This window comes from Canis aureus, chromosome 5, assembly GCF_053574225.1.
Source record: "Canis aureus isolate CA01 chromosome 5, VMU_Caureus_v.1.0, whole genome shotgun sequence".
NCBI lineage: Eukaryota > Metazoa > Chordata > Mammalia > Carnivora > Canidae > Canis > Canis aureus.
Window position 1 is genome coordinate 82,283,313 of NC_135615.1, and position 16,514 is coordinate 82,299,826.

General features: G+C 47.3%; 1 protein-coding gene across 5 annotated transcripts in view; it reads left to right on the forward strand.

Annotated features, from left to right (window-relative positions):
- The window catches only part of FBXO42 (F-box protein 42), a 101,299-nt gene extending 90,158 nt beyond the window's left edge, over positions 1–11,141 (forward strand). For all 5 annotated transcript variants that reach the window (XM_077899468.1, XM_077899471.1, XM_077899470.1 and 2 more), the window contains 6 exons: positions 1,419–1,572; positions 2,406–2,516; positions 3,969–4,065; positions 4,541–4,597; positions 5,416–5,532; positions 6,350–11,141. In XM_077899468.1, the coding sequence (XP_077755594.1) occupies positions 1,419–1,572; positions 2,406–2,516; positions 3,969–4,065; positions 4,541–4,597; positions 5,416–5,532; positions 6,350–7,465 (1,652 nt within the window). In that variant the 3' untranslated portion in view covers positions 7,466–11,141. The remainder of the gene's footprint in view (positions 1–1,418; positions 1,573–2,405; positions 2,517–3,968; positions 4,066–4,540; positions 4,598–5,415; positions 5,533–6,349) is intronic.
- The last annotated feature ends 5,373 nt before the right edge of the window (positions 11,142–16,514 follow it).

A 16,514-nucleotide genomic window follows, 5' to 3' on the forward strand; every position in this document is an offset into this window, starting at 1 on the left:
ATTGAGGAAAATCTCTTTGGTCTTAAGCAAACTAAAGGTAGCATGTAGAGTAAGAGATTAGGAGAAATAGTGATTGTTATTTAAAAGACAGAAAAGGCTCTGAAAAATCATGCTTCTATGTGACGTTTCTTATTCCTAGGGTTTTCTAGCATAAACCAAATTTCTGTTGTTTCAAAAATTGGTCACTATAGCTCAGAAGTCCAGCCTCGAGGGCCTTGGTAGCCACTGGTATAAAGCCTGTAGCTCCATTGGAATGCCTTCATATTGAGCCTGAAATTCTGCCCCCGTTTGTGCTCCTGAGGCCCACAGCTAGAGGTCTAGAGGTCACCATGCTAACATGTGACTCAGCACAAAGAACTCCACACTGCCTCTGTTTTAACCAAGTTTGCTGACAGCAGCTGTTTTTACATTGCATCCAGGTACTAGCCTGTATATGTACTCCCTAGATTCCTTATATGCTCTCCTGTATGGGGTCTAGTCAGCTTATTAAAGGGATGGTCAGAGACACCTGGGTGGCTCAGCAGTTTCGCACCTGCCTCCAGCCCAGGGCGTGATCCTGGGGTCCTGGGATCGAGTCCCACATCAGACTCCTTGCAGGGAGCCTGCTCTGCCTCTGCCTATGTCTCTGACACTCTCTCTGTGTGTCTCTCATGAATAAATGAATAAAGTCTTTTTTATAAAGAAAGAGAGAGAGAAAAGAAAGATGGTCAAGAGAGTCAACATTTATTGAGCATCTATTTGCTGTGTGCCAGGCAGTGTGCTATGTGCTTCAGGTGTATTATTTAATAATCAGAACAGCCTTATGAGATAGGTACTCTCATCTCTAATGTCAGGGAAGCAAAATAAGTAACTTTCCTCCAACTCCGGTCTCTCTGTTCTGATTATAAGATGTATAAATGGAAAGTCATTGATACTATAAGAGTGATATATGGCAACAGATGGCAGCTACACTTGTGAACTTAGCATAGTATATAAACTTGTAGAATTCCCATGTTGTACACCTGAAACTAATATAACATTGTGCGTCAACTGTCCTAAAAAAAAAAGATGTATAGGGACACCTGGGTGGCTCAGTGGTTAAACGCCTGCCTTCGGCTCATGGCGTGATCCAGAGTCCTGGGATCGAGTCCTGCATCAGGCTCCCTGCATGGAGCCTGCTTCTCTCTCTGCCTATGTCTCTGCCTCTCTCTGTGTATCTCATGAATAAATAAATAAAACTAAAAAAAAAAAAAAAAAGTATAAATTGGTGATGGTTTTCTGTCAGACCTGCAGACCAGTTTTGTTCTCTCCCTTTTCCTTATGTTTCATAGTGTTGGTTCCCCTTTTGTGGCTCTTTCAGAGGAAGGTGATCCATAGACAACCTACCTGTGGCTTATAAGACCCTGATTCCTAACCATGATGTTGTTGACCTTTCCTAGGGTCCTATCCTTCCCCTAAAGCTGGAGCAACTCTGGTCGTGTACAAGGACCTGCTGGTGCTGTTTGGTGGCTGGACACGACCAAGCCCATATCCCCTACACCAACCAGAGAGATTCTTTGATGAAATACACACTTACTCACCCTCTAAAAACTGGTAAGCCACAAAGATAAGATCCTTTCAGTCCGGATTAAAAGATTTCAAATGAATGGACGGACACCTTCTCTTTTTTGTGTCCAGGAATCTCTGAGAATTTGGTAAAAGCTCTGGACTCTTCTAGGAAAAAAATTTACATACACCCAGGTTTGCCGACAGTTTCAGAGAATTGACAGGACCCGCCTTAAAACCTAAAGCTAAGGGGAGCCTGGCTGGCTCAGTCAGTGGAGCATGTGACTCTTGATCTCTAGGTTATGAGTTCAAGCCCCATGTTAAGTATAGAACTTAAATTTTAAAAAGTTTTTTTAAAGGGTTAAAAGAAAACTAGAAAACTGAAATATGCCAGTTGGAAAACAGGAGGCTCTTCAGTTTTGGCTGCTAATTCCCCAGGTGTGCTGTGGATCCATTGTTCCCTGCTATGTCTCCAGAACTGATTCCTGACTCTTTTTTCTTTTTCCTTGTAATGGATTACTTAGTACAGGGCTCTTGGCAGCTGTAGCTGATCCAGACTGTAGAAAAGTGGAAGGTGGTGCTCCTTTAGCACACTAGGCTGAAGTGGCCAAGGAGCCATGATGGCTTCCCTGGTCATCTCTCCACCCCACCTCTAAGCCATACACACAGAGAACTTGAAGGTGAGCATAGCTTTAGCAGGTTTGTAGGAAAGGCATAAATACCTTCTGCCATCTTCCATTTGTTATCCTAACAGTATCTCTACTAAAGGTGATAGGGTTGTCATTTTAAAGTGGGCACCTACCTACTGTTTCCACCTTAAACACATAAGACCATCACAGGTGATGCTGACTTCCTGGCTTCCTCCTTTCTTTTTCTATTAGGTGGAACTGCATTGTGACAACCCATGGGCCACCTCCCATGGCTGGCCATTCCTCCTGTGTGATAGATGATAAAATGATTGTCTTTGGTGGCTCCTTAGGATCCCGGCAAATGTAAGTATATTTGGTTTGCTGCCTATCAACCTGAAGGTAAATACTCCTGGGAATAACAGGTCAGAAGCGTGAACTAGTCAGGTCAGTATTCCTCAACATGGTTCTCATTAATCCAACCAATCATTGCTTCCCAGCAATCACAGAGCAATAGGTTGAAAAACTTCCTCCATAAAATCAGAGCTGTGTAAAATCTTTTTTTTTTTTTTTTTTTTTGTGTGTGTTGTTCATTCGGCAGGATCAAATTCTGATGCAGCCTCTACCTTGTCTGTTTCTAGCTGTGCCTACAAAAGGCTACCTTTTAAGAAGCACAGAGTGTTTTTACTTGCTCTGTTTATGACCCAGCCCATGTCCTTTTGGGCTTTAGAGAAGACAGGTAGATTGACAGGATTGGTTGAAAATGGTTCATTCTCCAAATGAGAGGGGATAGGGGAGTGGGTAGGAGCAAGAAAACTGTCAGGTCTGACGCACTTCTGTGAGGTGGTTCTCCCTACCCACTGTCCTCACTATCTCTGGCCACAACTGGCCAGCCCAGGCCAGAGTCAAGAGCCAGAGCCACCCATCTGAATCACTCTTCATCTGAGTTGGTGGTAGCTGCATTAATGGTCATGAGAGGAAAGGTGATGAGCCGTCAGCAGTAAAAGCATTCCAGACCCAACTCTGTTCTCTGTTAGACAAGAGAGTCCCATCTTCCAATCCAGAACAGTTGTGGAGAGTCTGTGAGCCCCCCAACCCCAACCAGATGAGAAAGTTTAAGGCTTTATGGTATTAGCATTCTTATTCCTGCATCCCTCTTTATGAGTTAATGACCTTAGCGAGGTGACAATAAAATAGACTGCTTTCCAGTAGTGTGTGCTTGCCATACTGGTCCCTTGGGGTTTGGAGATGCCAGTCTGTCCTTGATAAAACTGCAGATCTCAGTAGCTATGATGAAATTACTTTTTGTAGCCAGAATCAATAAATCTTTATCTCCTGGGCAATGATAGAGCTACCTTTTGCATCAGTTTTTTTCTTCCTTGTGGTTTTTGCTTTTGAAAGACTATATCTTGACCAGTAGCTATTTCCTGCTATCACCAGTTCATTCTTACTTTAGGTACTAGTATATGGGTGCAGACATGACTCAAAAGAGGCCTTTGGGTCAGTGGGAATAGCAAAGGTTTGAAGGTCTTGAGATGGGTTCCAGGGAAAGAAGGGGAAGAAAAATATAGTTTAAGATTCTATGATCATGGCACTTTGCTAGGCATCTTTATAACTGTAACTTCAGGGGCACCTGGCTGGCTTAGTCTGTAGAGCATGCAACTCTTGGATCCTCAGGGTCATGAGTTCAATCCTCATGTCCAGCATTGAGCCTACTTAATAATTTAAAAAATAAAATATGAATGTAACTTCATTTATATCAGCTCTGTGGTTCCTGGGAGCTCCCAACTCCTTCAACGTTATGCCCTTATCTTATAGGAGCAACGATGTCTGGGTCCTTGACCTTGAGCAGTGGGCGTGGTCCAAGCCGAACATCTCTGGCCCCAGTCCTCATCCTCGAGGTGGCCAATCTCAGGTGCTCAGGAATTAAAATAACTATTCAGCAAACACTGTAGCATCTTCCAGTTAGGATGGGAAAGGGAGGAGGGAGTCAGGTAAGCTGCCAACATGCATAAGCCAAAGAGACTTTGTTGTTCTTTTTTACTGGTATTTATTTTTCAACCTCTAATGGGTTGTATTTATTTTTAGTGGCTTTGTATTACACCTCTCCCCAAAGCATTTACTTTGCTGTTTCATTTCTCAAGAGAACCTGCATTTTATGTACACTCGTGTTAATGTTTGATCAACAAGGAATATATACATTCAGGTGAATCATCAGTAATTTGTTTACAAGGATGGGAATTGACTTGGTTTGGGAGAATGGAGAGCTTATGGTGACTAGAATACTTTCATTTGGGATCTGGGTAGGCTATTTTCATATACCACTGATGCATAGGAGGTCAGATGCTTCTGTCTTTGTAGATTTATTTTAAATGTCTTCCTCTTCCTAGATTGTCATAGATGATGCAACTATCTTAATCCTTGGAGGATGTGGCGGTCCCAATGCTGTGAGTATTGCTGGTGCCGCATTCCAAGGCAGATGCTGCTAGGGGTTCATACTTGCTCCCTGTCTCACCTTGTAAGCATAACATTCTTTTTATTGAAAGAATCTTTTTCACTTCAGGTATATAACCATGGTATTTTCTGGCCAAACTCTGCTTTTTTTCTTTCTTTCTTCCTTTCTTTCTTCCTTCCTTCCTTCCTTCCTTCCTCCCTCCCTCCCTCCCTCCCTCCCTCCTTCCCTTCCCCCTTCCCTTCCCCCTTCCCTTCCCCCTTCCCTTCCCCTTCCCTTTTTTCTTTCTTTCTTTTCTTTTTTTTTTTGTAGGGTGAGAAGTGCTTTTTACTCCTAGACATTCATCTCTTGAATACTCATATTTATGTCTATGTCCTTCCTACTCCCATTTCCTCTTTAGGCAATAAGGTTTGTGGCTATCATTTTTTCAAGGAGGGGTAGGACAGAAAAACAAACTGATAACTGCCAGAGTTTATTGGAATTTAAGAATGCAGATTCAGAAAGTTACAGATATATATTATCTACCCTCTCCCCCAACACACACACACACACACACACACACACACACACACACACACACACAATTCAAAACCACTTAAAAGTGATTCATGGATTACAAGCACAATTCCGCGTTCCAGGCCAGTGGTAGTGTATGAATGAATGAAGGAATGAGTGACCACAAATGTTGCCCTTCTTTCTGAAGAGCCCGCACACTCTCTAGACCAGAGAGCACAGCTTTGAAATTCCTACTGTGTGTGTGTGTGTTGTGTAATGTACTACACCTAAGTCCTATTGTTGGTGCTTCTCTTCTAGCTCTTCAAGGATGCTTGGTTGTTGCACATGCACTCAGGCCCCTGGGCCTGGCAGCCACTCAAGGTAGAAAATGAAGACCATGGGGCCCCAGAACTATGGTGCCACCCAGCTTGCCGGGTAAGCAGGGCACTGACAGGCCAGCCAGAGAAGGGTCCTAACTGTGAAACCAAAGGGGCTTGTCAGATTTCCAAGCAAATTAGTATGGAAATAATGAACACCTTGATGTCATAAAAGAAACGGCCATTAACCATTGCTCTTTGGGCACTGCTTCTATATGAACCTCTAGATGGGAAACCTGTGTGAGCCACACTGATCCTTTTTTTTTTTTAAGTTTATTTTAAAGATTTGTTTATTTATTTGAGAGAGAGCACATGCATGTATGAGCATGAATTGTGGGGGGAAGGGGTAAAAGGAGAAGCAGACTCCCTGCTGAGCAGGGAACCTGATGCAGTGCTTGATCCCAGGACCCCAGGATCATGACCTGAATTGAAGGCAGATGCTTAGATGACTAAGCCACCCAGGCGCCCCAAGTTTATTTATTTATGTAATCTTTATGATGAATGTGGGGCTTGAACTCCTGACCCCGAGATCAAGTCACACGCTCCACTGACTGAGCCAGCCAGGCGCCCCCTTTAAGTGCCAGCTTTAAGCATCTCTTTGTGACCTTTCTTCAGGGTCCCCAAACAAGAACTAATTCCTCCCTCCCCCCCACTCCTATTCTGCAGATATGCTTCTGATGATAGCACTTGTCATGCTTCAGCCATAGATTGTTCCCATGCCTGTGTCCCCCAGCTAGCCTAGAATAATGTAGCCACATTATCTTCATCTCTGTATCTCTGGTACCTATAAAATGCCTGGCCTGCCCAGGTACTCATAATAAAATGTTTGATACTTAAATGAATGATCAGAACTGAACAGGTGTTTTGTCTTTCAGGTGGGGCAGTGTGTGGTGGTCTTCAGCCAGGCACCTAGTGGGAGAGCCCCACTCAGCCCCAGTTTGAACTCCCGCCCCTCACCTATCAGCGCCACCCCTCCAGCCCTGGTTCCTGAAACCCGAGAGTACCGCTCTCAGTCTCCAGTAAGGAGTATGGATGAAGCTCCTTGTGTTAATGGCCGCTGGGGAACACTGAGGCCCAGAGCCCAAAGGCAGACCCCCTCAAGTTCCCGGGAAGGGAGCCTTTCCCCAGCCAGAGGAGATGGCTCTCCCATCCTCAATGGTGGCAATTTGTCTCCAGGAACAGCAGCTATAGGTGGCTCTTCCTTGGACAGCCCTGTGCAAGCCGTATCTCCTAGCACTCCATCTACCACTGAAGGATATGACCTCAAAATGGGACTTTCTTTGGCCTCCCGGCGAGGGTCACTACCAGATCAGAAAGATTTGAGGTTAGGATCAATAGATCTGAATTGGGATCTGAAACCCACTTCGAGTAGCAATCATATGGATGGTGTGGACAACAGGACAGTTGGGGGAAGCATGAGACACCCTCCTGAACAGACGAATGGTGTGCACACCCCACCACACGTGGCCAGTGCCCTTGCAGGAGCTGTCTCCCCAGGTGCCCTGCGTCGGAGCCTAGAAGCCATCAAAGCAATGTCATCCAAAGGCCCCTCAGCCTCCGCAGCACTAAGCCCTCCTTTGGGGTCTTCCCCAGGCTCTCCTGGGAGCCAGAACCTGAGCAGTGGAGAAACAGTGCCCGTTCCCCGTCCCGGGCCTGCCCAAGGAGATGGACATTCCTTACCTCCCATTGCCCGCCGCCTGGGCCACCACCCTCCACAGTCCCTAAATGTTGGCAAACCTTTGTACCAGAGTATGAACTGCAAGCCCATGCAGATGTATGTGCTAGACATTAAAGACACCAAGGAGAAGGGGCGGGTCAAATGGAAAGTATTTAATAGCAGTTCTGTGGTTGGACCTCCTGAAACCAGCCTGCATACAGTGGTCCAAGGCAGGGGTGAACTCATCATATTCGGAGGACTCATGGACAAGAAACAGAATGTGAAGTACTATCCAAAAACAAACGCCTTGTACTTTGTGCGAGCAAAGAGATAATGTGTTCTAAACCCCCTTCCCTTTCTGTGGCTTTTAATTTTCCAGCGTGCAAGCATTTGGACTGAGAATTGGGAAAACAAAGGACAGAATTACTACCATAAACCAAAACCCCAATTCCCAACCTCACTCACTCCAGGCTGGGATCAAATCTCCATTAAGAAAAAAAATTATATATAAATATATAAATATATATTATATAGCCAACTCTGTTTACAAAGAGGGAGAGGTCTCTGTCCTGGTTCAGATAAATTTGTTGCTGTGTTTTAGCAGAGGCTGTGCTGCCTTTTTCTACTTTGCTGGTAACTAGACCAAGAATTTAGGGAACAAACTAATGTCAGAACTTACCTAAAGCAACTGAAGAGCCCCCATAAATCTTTATGTGGCCTTCTTGGAGTGAGAGTAAGAAAGCGTGTGTAAGGTGCCCACGTGGAGGCTTTCGATCCACGAGCTCCAGGAAGTTGGTAGGGTGAAAGGAGCCTGTAGAGAACTGTTCCTCCCTTCCTTTTAAAACCAGAGAGGATCTGTGCAAACTTTTTTTTGTGGTCATTCCCTCTGCCAGGCCCCGTTCTGCCCTTGTGACTGAGGAAAGTTGCCCAACCAGGAATTCTGTTCCACGTTTGTGTGCTGGGATCACCATGAGACAGTGTTTATGCAGAGATGCCTGTCTACCTGGTGTCCACTGGTCTTTAGCATTCTCCCTCTGTGTCTCAGAAAACATATTGGGGTCTGATTTTGGAATTTTCTGACAATCGTATTTGATTGCAATTTGCCAAAAACCGCATTTGTTCCCTTAAAACTTGATCCGCAGAAGCTGCTTTTTCCCTTTTTTTTTTTTAAAAGCCCTATCCGCTTTCTCACTTTCTTTTACAAAGCTAAGGTGCCCGGGGAATCTCCTAGAGATATTTCTGGGACCCTTTCTCTGGTATCACTTAGGGGCCTAGTAGAGAATTCCAAGATGCTAGTATCATGAGAAATCCATTAAGCGGCAGAAAATACTGGTTTTTCCTTGTGGGCTTCTTTTTACTTCCAAAGCACATTGGGCATACCCATCCATATTTATACAATGAGGAAATTGATCCTGGAAGGGAAACCCAGTAATAGCTCCTTCTAGAAGTGATTTCTGCCCCTGTTGTGACATGTGTTTTTCTGTCAGGCTATTGACTAGTGATGGGGTTGAGTGTCCTGTGCTTACCCTCTTTGATGCAAGACTGACCTTGGGAGCAGTGTCTCCTTTGTGACAGTCTCGTTCACATGTGCCCCAAATAAGGGTTGGGTTTTTATGTTATGCCATTTCTGAGATGCGGTGCAACAAACTAGAGCATTTCTTTGCTAGATATAAGAAGTTACAAATTATCAGTCTCTAAACCATGGCCTGGATGTAAGAGATTAGTTAAGTCAAATGGCACCATTTAAATGTGGATTTTTGGTGATTTCTCATTAGTGGCAAGAAGATTTTTACTTTGCCCTTAGGATTTGAATTTCAAAACATTGCATTTCCCATCTTTCACGCCCCCCTTTTTCTTGTTAGCATTTCCCAAGCGCAAGACTGCTACAGCTGGCCCTGGGTCCTGGCTTTAGGCCAGCACTTAGCAGTCTGTCTGATAAAGTGTGTTTTCTCCTATTACATCATGTTGAATTCTTTCCCCTAGCCATTAGCTTTTACAATGTGGTCTTGGTGGGAAAGCCCCCCTGGTGCCAAGCCCAGGGAAGGGCCAGCTCATAGGGAGAGGTCTGTGTTCCAGAAACTGTTCCATGTGCTCCCTTAGATGACAAAACTACCATGTGCCTATTTACTGTGGTGTCCACCTACTCCTGGCTCAGCACTCGGCTTGCTAGACACCTTGCTCTGGGGCTGTTGCTGGTCCTCCTCTGGCAAAGACTGTTAGATCATGTGGGGTCCTTATTCACAAGAGAAAGCTAGCCTGTAAGATTAGGTATTACATTTTTGCTATTGCTGAACATTGTTTATGACATTGCGTTTGTGCATGGACAGCATCCCCAAACTCCGTTCCTATTTAAATATAAAGTATTTGGAAGCCTGAAAGTTCAGAATCTCAACTTTGTGACCATTCCCTTTGTCCTGTGGCCTCCCTAAGCCAGCTGTTAGCTTGTGGATTCCCTCTATTTTCCCCAAACACAGGCAGAGGTGATGATGGCCTCCAGTATTACCCAGACCACTCAGAACCAGACTGTTTACAGCTCCTTAAGAAAAATCTGCCTGGTGGTGTTGGTCTTGATGGTCCTGGGCACTGTGGGCAGATACCTTAGGAGAGCGACTCCACACATTCAAGGTAGTTATGTTCTCAGGCCCTAATGAAGCCACACGTGTAGGGGAACTTTAGGTGTCCCGCCTGCAGAGAGCATTTCCAGAGCACCATGGATGCTTCAAGTCAGGTCAGGTTAACCACAACTCTGTTTTTGACATGATGCCAATTTTGTCTTAATTCACTGAGAAAAATGAGACCATTTCTTTAGCCTTCAGGAGCACCTAAATTAGCAAATATCTGTCAGTATTTAAGTATTTAAAATACATTTTGTTTCTACTTGAAGCTTTAACCCCTTCCATTCCTGCAAGTGTGCCTTTGAGAGCCCCATGTCATATGACTTCACCGGCCGCCTCATTGACCTCATGTGACAGTCTTGGTGTCTTCCTTCTCTCTTGGACAGAGCTTCCATTTTCTCACTTTACAGGCTGGACAGCAGAGAGGGTTCTGTATTTTCGTTCATATTTCTACTCTTGTAAACATGGGTGGTGGGCTGCACAAATATCCTTTCACCCCCCCACACACACACAATTATGTATTTTAACAGCAAGAATTAGGTGTTGATACAAGCTTAAATTTAGTTGTAATACTGGGCATCCTCTCCTCCCAGCCCTCTGCGGATTGATCTGATTTTAATGTTTGAGTTTTACATCAAGAGCTAAAACCACGAACTATCCCAGGAACTGTGTTGGAACTCTAAAATAAAGAAAAGACGAAGAGGACAACAAAAGAAAACCAACTTGACAAGTCTTGACTTTGGAGAACAGAAAGCCACCAGCTGATGGAGAACAGAGGGATACTTCCTTTAACTTTATCATTCTGGGTTTCCTTCTGCTTTGCTTCTTTGCTTCCCCTTAAAAGTGATGTTCCTGTGGGTTTGTCTGTCTGTCCTTGTCCTTGTGGTGATCCTGGCATGGTGATGTGCTCTGCTTTGCGTTGTCTGTGCTTTCTTACCAGCGCATAAGTCAGTGGGGAGGACCTGAACACACCCTGGGGCAAGGAAGCCGAACTTGGAGGCCTGCGTCCCATGCAGCCTCCCCACCAACTGCAGAAGGCATGTTCTGCATGGTCACCAGTAAGTGGCTCCCTCTCACTGTGTTTATTGTCATAGGAGAGCAACCCTTATCTTGGCTCCACCCTTGCTCTCTTTCCTCGCTCTGCTCCCTTCCCACCAACCAGGGTTCATGTCAGCGCACACCCATCGTGCCCTGGCAAAGCTGGTGCTGTGAGTGATGTTTCCCATAACTCAGGGGTCCCAGGTGGCTTACCCTGAGATGGTCATTTTAGGCACATAACAGTGTAGGAATGAAAAGTGGACTTCATTGATATTTAAATCTGTCAATTTCATTTTTTGTTAAGGTTTTCCCTGATGACTTTTTAGCAATTTAACAAATAAAACGAAATGGACAGAATTGTCTTAACTGTTTTATTAGTAGAAAAGAAGAAAGAACCATAATGGGGAGCAGTTGAGGTTGGAGATTGAAGTTGGAAGCAAAGTAGTTGGAAAACTTGCCCTCCTCCTTTAGGGGGGTTGTGTTTTGGGGTAGAGGTAGGGAGTTGCCCTTCCCTGGGGATAGTGTCATTTAATTAAAAAACAACTCCCTGTCATGCTTAAAGGACTTGGCATTTCAGAGCCTCAGGTACTGCCCTTTGGTGAAGACCCCAGAGAGGTGATGAGCTTGGAGCAGGACCCCAGGGGCCAGGACAACCACCACATCATCGCTGGCTTCCTAAGCAAAGAGGAGGACACAAGGCCCCAGGATCTTGAATTAGCACAGCAAATGGCGGTTAGAAACATAGGCCTGAAACCTTAGAAACTTGTATTCTAATCCTGCCTTCCCCTACTTACTGCTTAACCTCGAATACAAGTTTCGTAGTCTGTAGATACAGTTGTTTCTATCTTAAAAGGATCACGAGGGTTAATTAAAGTTGTATATGAAAGCACTAGCACCCTGCCTGGCACAGGGTAAGTGCTCAGTAGGGGGTGGCTATTATTTATAATGAACCCTGGAAGAAAATACAGGATCATGAAGGAGAGGGCTGGGCACATTGTGTAAATTGTTACAAGCATGTCCCTGCAAAGGATTATGCGTGTCTATGGTTGTCTGGGTCATCTTTTAGATGTCACCGTGAGAACCTCTGAGGCTTTTGCCTCTCGAGAGCAGTAAGTAGCAGCTGCTGCCATAAATCAGGTCAGAATTGTTTCATTGTTTAATCTCTCTTTTGGACTTTAATTCCTTGGTTTGCTAGTTGAATTCTGCCTCTGGCACATCAGGTATTCTTCTGCCTAGATTCAAGGGCACACGTAGTGGGTTCCTGATCTGGAAGTGTCAGCTGGGGACTGATGACATGAGTCTTCCCCGCTGCGAGGGTGCCTGGAAGGAGACGGGCTTCACAAGGGTAGGGGGCTGCTCCAGTGCCGAAGCCACTTGCTGAGTGTGTGGCAGTTTCTTATAACCATGGGCCAAGTACCATTATGTTCCTTTCGTTCAGTGCATACTATGTAGTGACTTGTCCCCTGCTCAGGTGCTGTGACCCTGCAGCTCTCATTCTGTTTCCTGTACTTTGAGACACACAGCGAATTAGAGTGTGGCCCGAGGAAGGGCCCTCAGTACAAAGGGCCCAGCACCATGTGTTGGCCTCTATTGAATTGGCAAGAGGTAGAATGACTGACTGTTTTGTATTCTTTCACAGTTGCCCTTGTAGAAGGGTTGTACTTACTCATTGTGGGTCTATTGGGCTGAACAAGGTCCAGTGGGTAGGAGCAATAGGGGAAACATTTCTGTATTGCTGGGAAGAACTAGAACCAGTTTGGCACTGTTGGGGGAATTCAGGCATTGCCTGGGCAGTGTAGGGATGTTGTAGAGGAGGCAGTGTTTGGTGGGTGGAATGCTAGGGGTGCTCGGTGGTCCTGGGGAAGGAGGCAAACATCAGTGCCTGAGGAAGGCCCCACATGCCCCCAGCCTTCGGGATAGCTCAGCCTGTGGGCCTCCCAGACAGCATCCTAACTCAGTCTGTCCCTACCACAGGCCATGCTCCTAATCACTGATCATGCTTCTGCTCCGGAGATGACCTGAACATGAAGACAGCAACATGATCAGCCTCAGGTCAGAAGGTGTGCGGAAGCAGAGAAGAGGGAATGTGCCAGTTTGGGGAGAACACAGCTCAAAGAAGATCCATGACTCCCCCAGGCCTGGCAGGTGGTGGCATCCACTGCACAAGACTCCCTGGTCACTCCCCTGGGTATTATGGACCAGAGGCCTGTGCCCATTTAGTTTTAAATCACAGGACCTAGCGAGGGGAAGGGCAGCTCCACACTCCCCTTCTCCTTCCCAGGCCTTTGCTGCTCTTCCCCAGCTGGCTCTGTGGGTAGGCAGTGCAGGAATCACTGATTCAGACCAGGAGACCAAGGCCTTGCACATGTCACTACCCTCAGCCAGCCCCACAGCCCAAGGCTTTGCCTCCCATCACCCTCATCTGGGGACCCTCGAAAGGCCAGCCTTTGAGCACCCTCATGTCCCGCAAGACAGGAGGCATCACCTCAGAGTCTTGCAGACTGGTCTGCTTGTAGTGCTGCCACAGGGAACCGGTGTTCATTGCTTCTCTGCCTTCCCACCTTCCCCTACAATATACCACTGCTGACAGCAGTCCAGAGCTCTTGTAGATGGTCTGCGAGGTCATGATTCCACCATTGCTGGAAGCATTCAAGCAGAGACTGGTAACTTACAGGGGAGGGGTAAGCTGATGTATGCATCAGGTCAAGGATTAGGACTAAGGGTCCCCTCCATGCCCTTTCAACTCAGAAAGGGCTTCCTAGAGAGGCTGCAGGACAGGGACATGGGCTGGCTTTCAACCAGAAAAGACCTTGGTTCAAAAGCCAGTTCTGTCACTTTGGGCTAAGACAAGTCATCCCACAACTCAAGAGCTGAAAAGGCCACGTAGGAGCCCCCGGATCCCGTCTGAACCTCCGATTTATCACTAACATGGCATGATGCTGCTAGCCTCACAAGTTAGCAATTCGTCTAGATCCAGCAGTAATTGTTCATCTGTGGAATAGGTGTGCTTCCCCAAAAGACCACGCGGAGGCACCCTGTGAAAGGTTTGCATCCCAGGCACTCCCAGCCTGGCCCCAGCGGGGAAACTGGATGGGCCGGAGGAGTAAAATGCCCCTTCCTCCCCTGCCTCTGTTGTAAGGCCTGGGTAGGACCCCATCCCCAGCCTCTGCCACATTTCTGAGCACCACCCCCTGGCTGCCCCCCTGCCCTCTCTGCCCCAGCCCCCAGCTGTGGGAAAGCCAGTGTTTTCCCCACCAGGCTGGGCTCTGAGCCCAGGCCCTGTCACCACACACAAAGCTGAGCTGATGTTCTAAGTAAATGCTTAAGAGGTCTGGCAGAGTGTGCGTTACCCACCAGGGAACCTGTCTGCCCACACACAGCAGGGAAGAGGCGGGGGGCGGGGGCCAGGGGCCAGGCCTTACCAGGCAGAAACCTGGGAGGAGGAAGGAAGTTCCTGCTCCCCCGTCAGCAAGGCCCAGAGAGCCCGACAGGTACTGCCCCTCACACTGGGACAACCTCGTCACAAGCCAGGGAGGTATCCCATTAGGCTGCACAAAGGTGACACATCCTGAGCTTCAAAAGCCACAGACAGTCCAAGGTATCAGACTCCAAAGCTACGGAGGAGGTAGAGAAGTGTCTGTAACCAACATAGCCAGTCAAGGGCAGGAGAATTGTTTGGAAGCCAGAGAGAGCTAAGACATGGGTTTCTCCTTGCCCCAGCCTCACCCCACTAAACTGAGGCAAGGGACAGATGAGAATAATGTCTTTCTGGGGGATTCCAGGCCTCACCCTGGGAAGACTGACTCCCCGTGGTCCAGGAAAGGTGCAGAGGGGCCCTGGGAGGTCTGGCTTATCCAGAAGGGCTGGTATTTAGGGGCTGAGGGCAGGACAGAGCGACCCATATAGATTTGATGACCACAGTCACCTCCTCAGATGTAGCAGGTAAAGAAGCTTATGACCAGAATCCACAGTGGGAGGAGAAGCCAGGACAGATGGCGCCATGGCAAAATTAAGGAAGAGAACGTGAGGCCCCTCCCAAGGTCCAGAACAGAGGATGCCCAAGGAGTGGGTGCCCCCCCACCCCCAGACACACTTCCCTGCCATTGGGGTAGCCCCTCCTACACACCGACCATGAGCTCCAGGGCTAGAGGAGCAGGAGACAAAAAGAAACAACCTTGAGGAGATTTTTAAATTGTAGAGAATGAAAAGTCCTCTGACTTTAAGTTTACTGGGAAATTATTGAATTAAAATGGCAGGAGCCAGGGGGATCCCTGGGTGGCTCAGTGGTTTAGCGCCTGCCTTTGGCCCAGGGCATGATCCCGGGATCAAGTCCCACGTCGGGCTCCCTGCATGGAGTCTGCTTCTCCCTCCTCCTGTGTCTCTGCCTCTCTCTCTCTCTCTCTCAAATCAATCTTTTAAAAAATGGCAGGAGCCAGATTAAATCAAGTCAGGAAACGGCTCTATTTTGATAAAGGTAAAAGCTTGTACTTACTCCAGTTAGGAGAGAAATCAGATAAAGTGCTAGGGAATCCCAGCACCTAGGGGTGCTGTGGCCGCTGCCAAGGGAAGAGAAGAGTATTCCAGTAGAGGTAATTCGAGTGGAACCAGGTGGAACCAGCCCTTCCAGATATGACCGTGAGAAGATCAGTGTGACCTAAATGCACAGGGCGGAACTAGAGGATGAATTGGAGAGGAGGATGAAAGGCAGGCAGGATTGGGGTCTGGACCCAGGTGAGGGCGACCCCAAGAGGACACTTAATGTATAGGGAGAAAACCCAGTCCCCAGTGGCTGACTGGATCAAGGGAGGAGGAGGCCAGCGCCCACTCCTGCAGTAAGCGAGCATGTACTGCTGCTGTGTGCCAGACTCACTCCTGTGGAGTTTATATTTCAGGGGGGCAGTGAGGGAGAAGGGACAAGTGTATAAAGAGCTGAGCAACAACCAAAAAAAAAAAAAAAAAGCTGAGCAACATCATTCCAAATAAGGACCATGAGAAAACTAAAATGGGGCGTGACAAAGTGTGATGGGCTCGGGCTCATCAGAGAAGGCCTTTCTGAGGAGGTGACATTTCAGCGGAGACCTGAATGTAAGGGCAGCCACGCAGAGAGAACAGCAGGAACAAAGGCCCTGAGGCAGGCATGAACTTGACAAATTCAAGGAGCAGAGGCAAGGCCTGTGTGTCTAGAGTATGTGAGTGAAAGCAGAGGGTGCAGGTGGGCCTTGTAGGCCACGGGGAGGGAGGGTGGGCCTGACTAGGTGCAGGGGAGGCCGTTAGAGAGTTGTGAGCAGGGAAGTGATGCGTGAGGCTGTCCAGGTCAAGGACACCAGCCTTGCTGCCAAGCGCAGGCCTGGCACATCCCAGGCTCAAAAAAACTCCCTGGGGATGATTTGGCAGCTCCAGCCCTGAATCTTGTATTTAAACAGGATCTGGACATTTTATTCCGTCCTTCCTCTTTACCCTACCGCCCTGCTTCTAAGTGCAGTTGCCCGGTGATACGATCTCAGTCTGCTCCACAGTGGTCTTTCCAGCGTCTGGCCTGGCACAGGGAGTGCTCGTACATACTCGACAAGTACTTGTCTTCACCCACTCAGGCCCAGGTGGTTTGCCCAGGTTCCTAACCGCTCCTTCCAGGCACAGCCTCTTCAGGCCATTCCCTACGCTGCAGCCACAGCCAGTCAGCCAACACATTTCTTTTGAGCTTTTATTATGTGTCAGACATACACTAGCTAG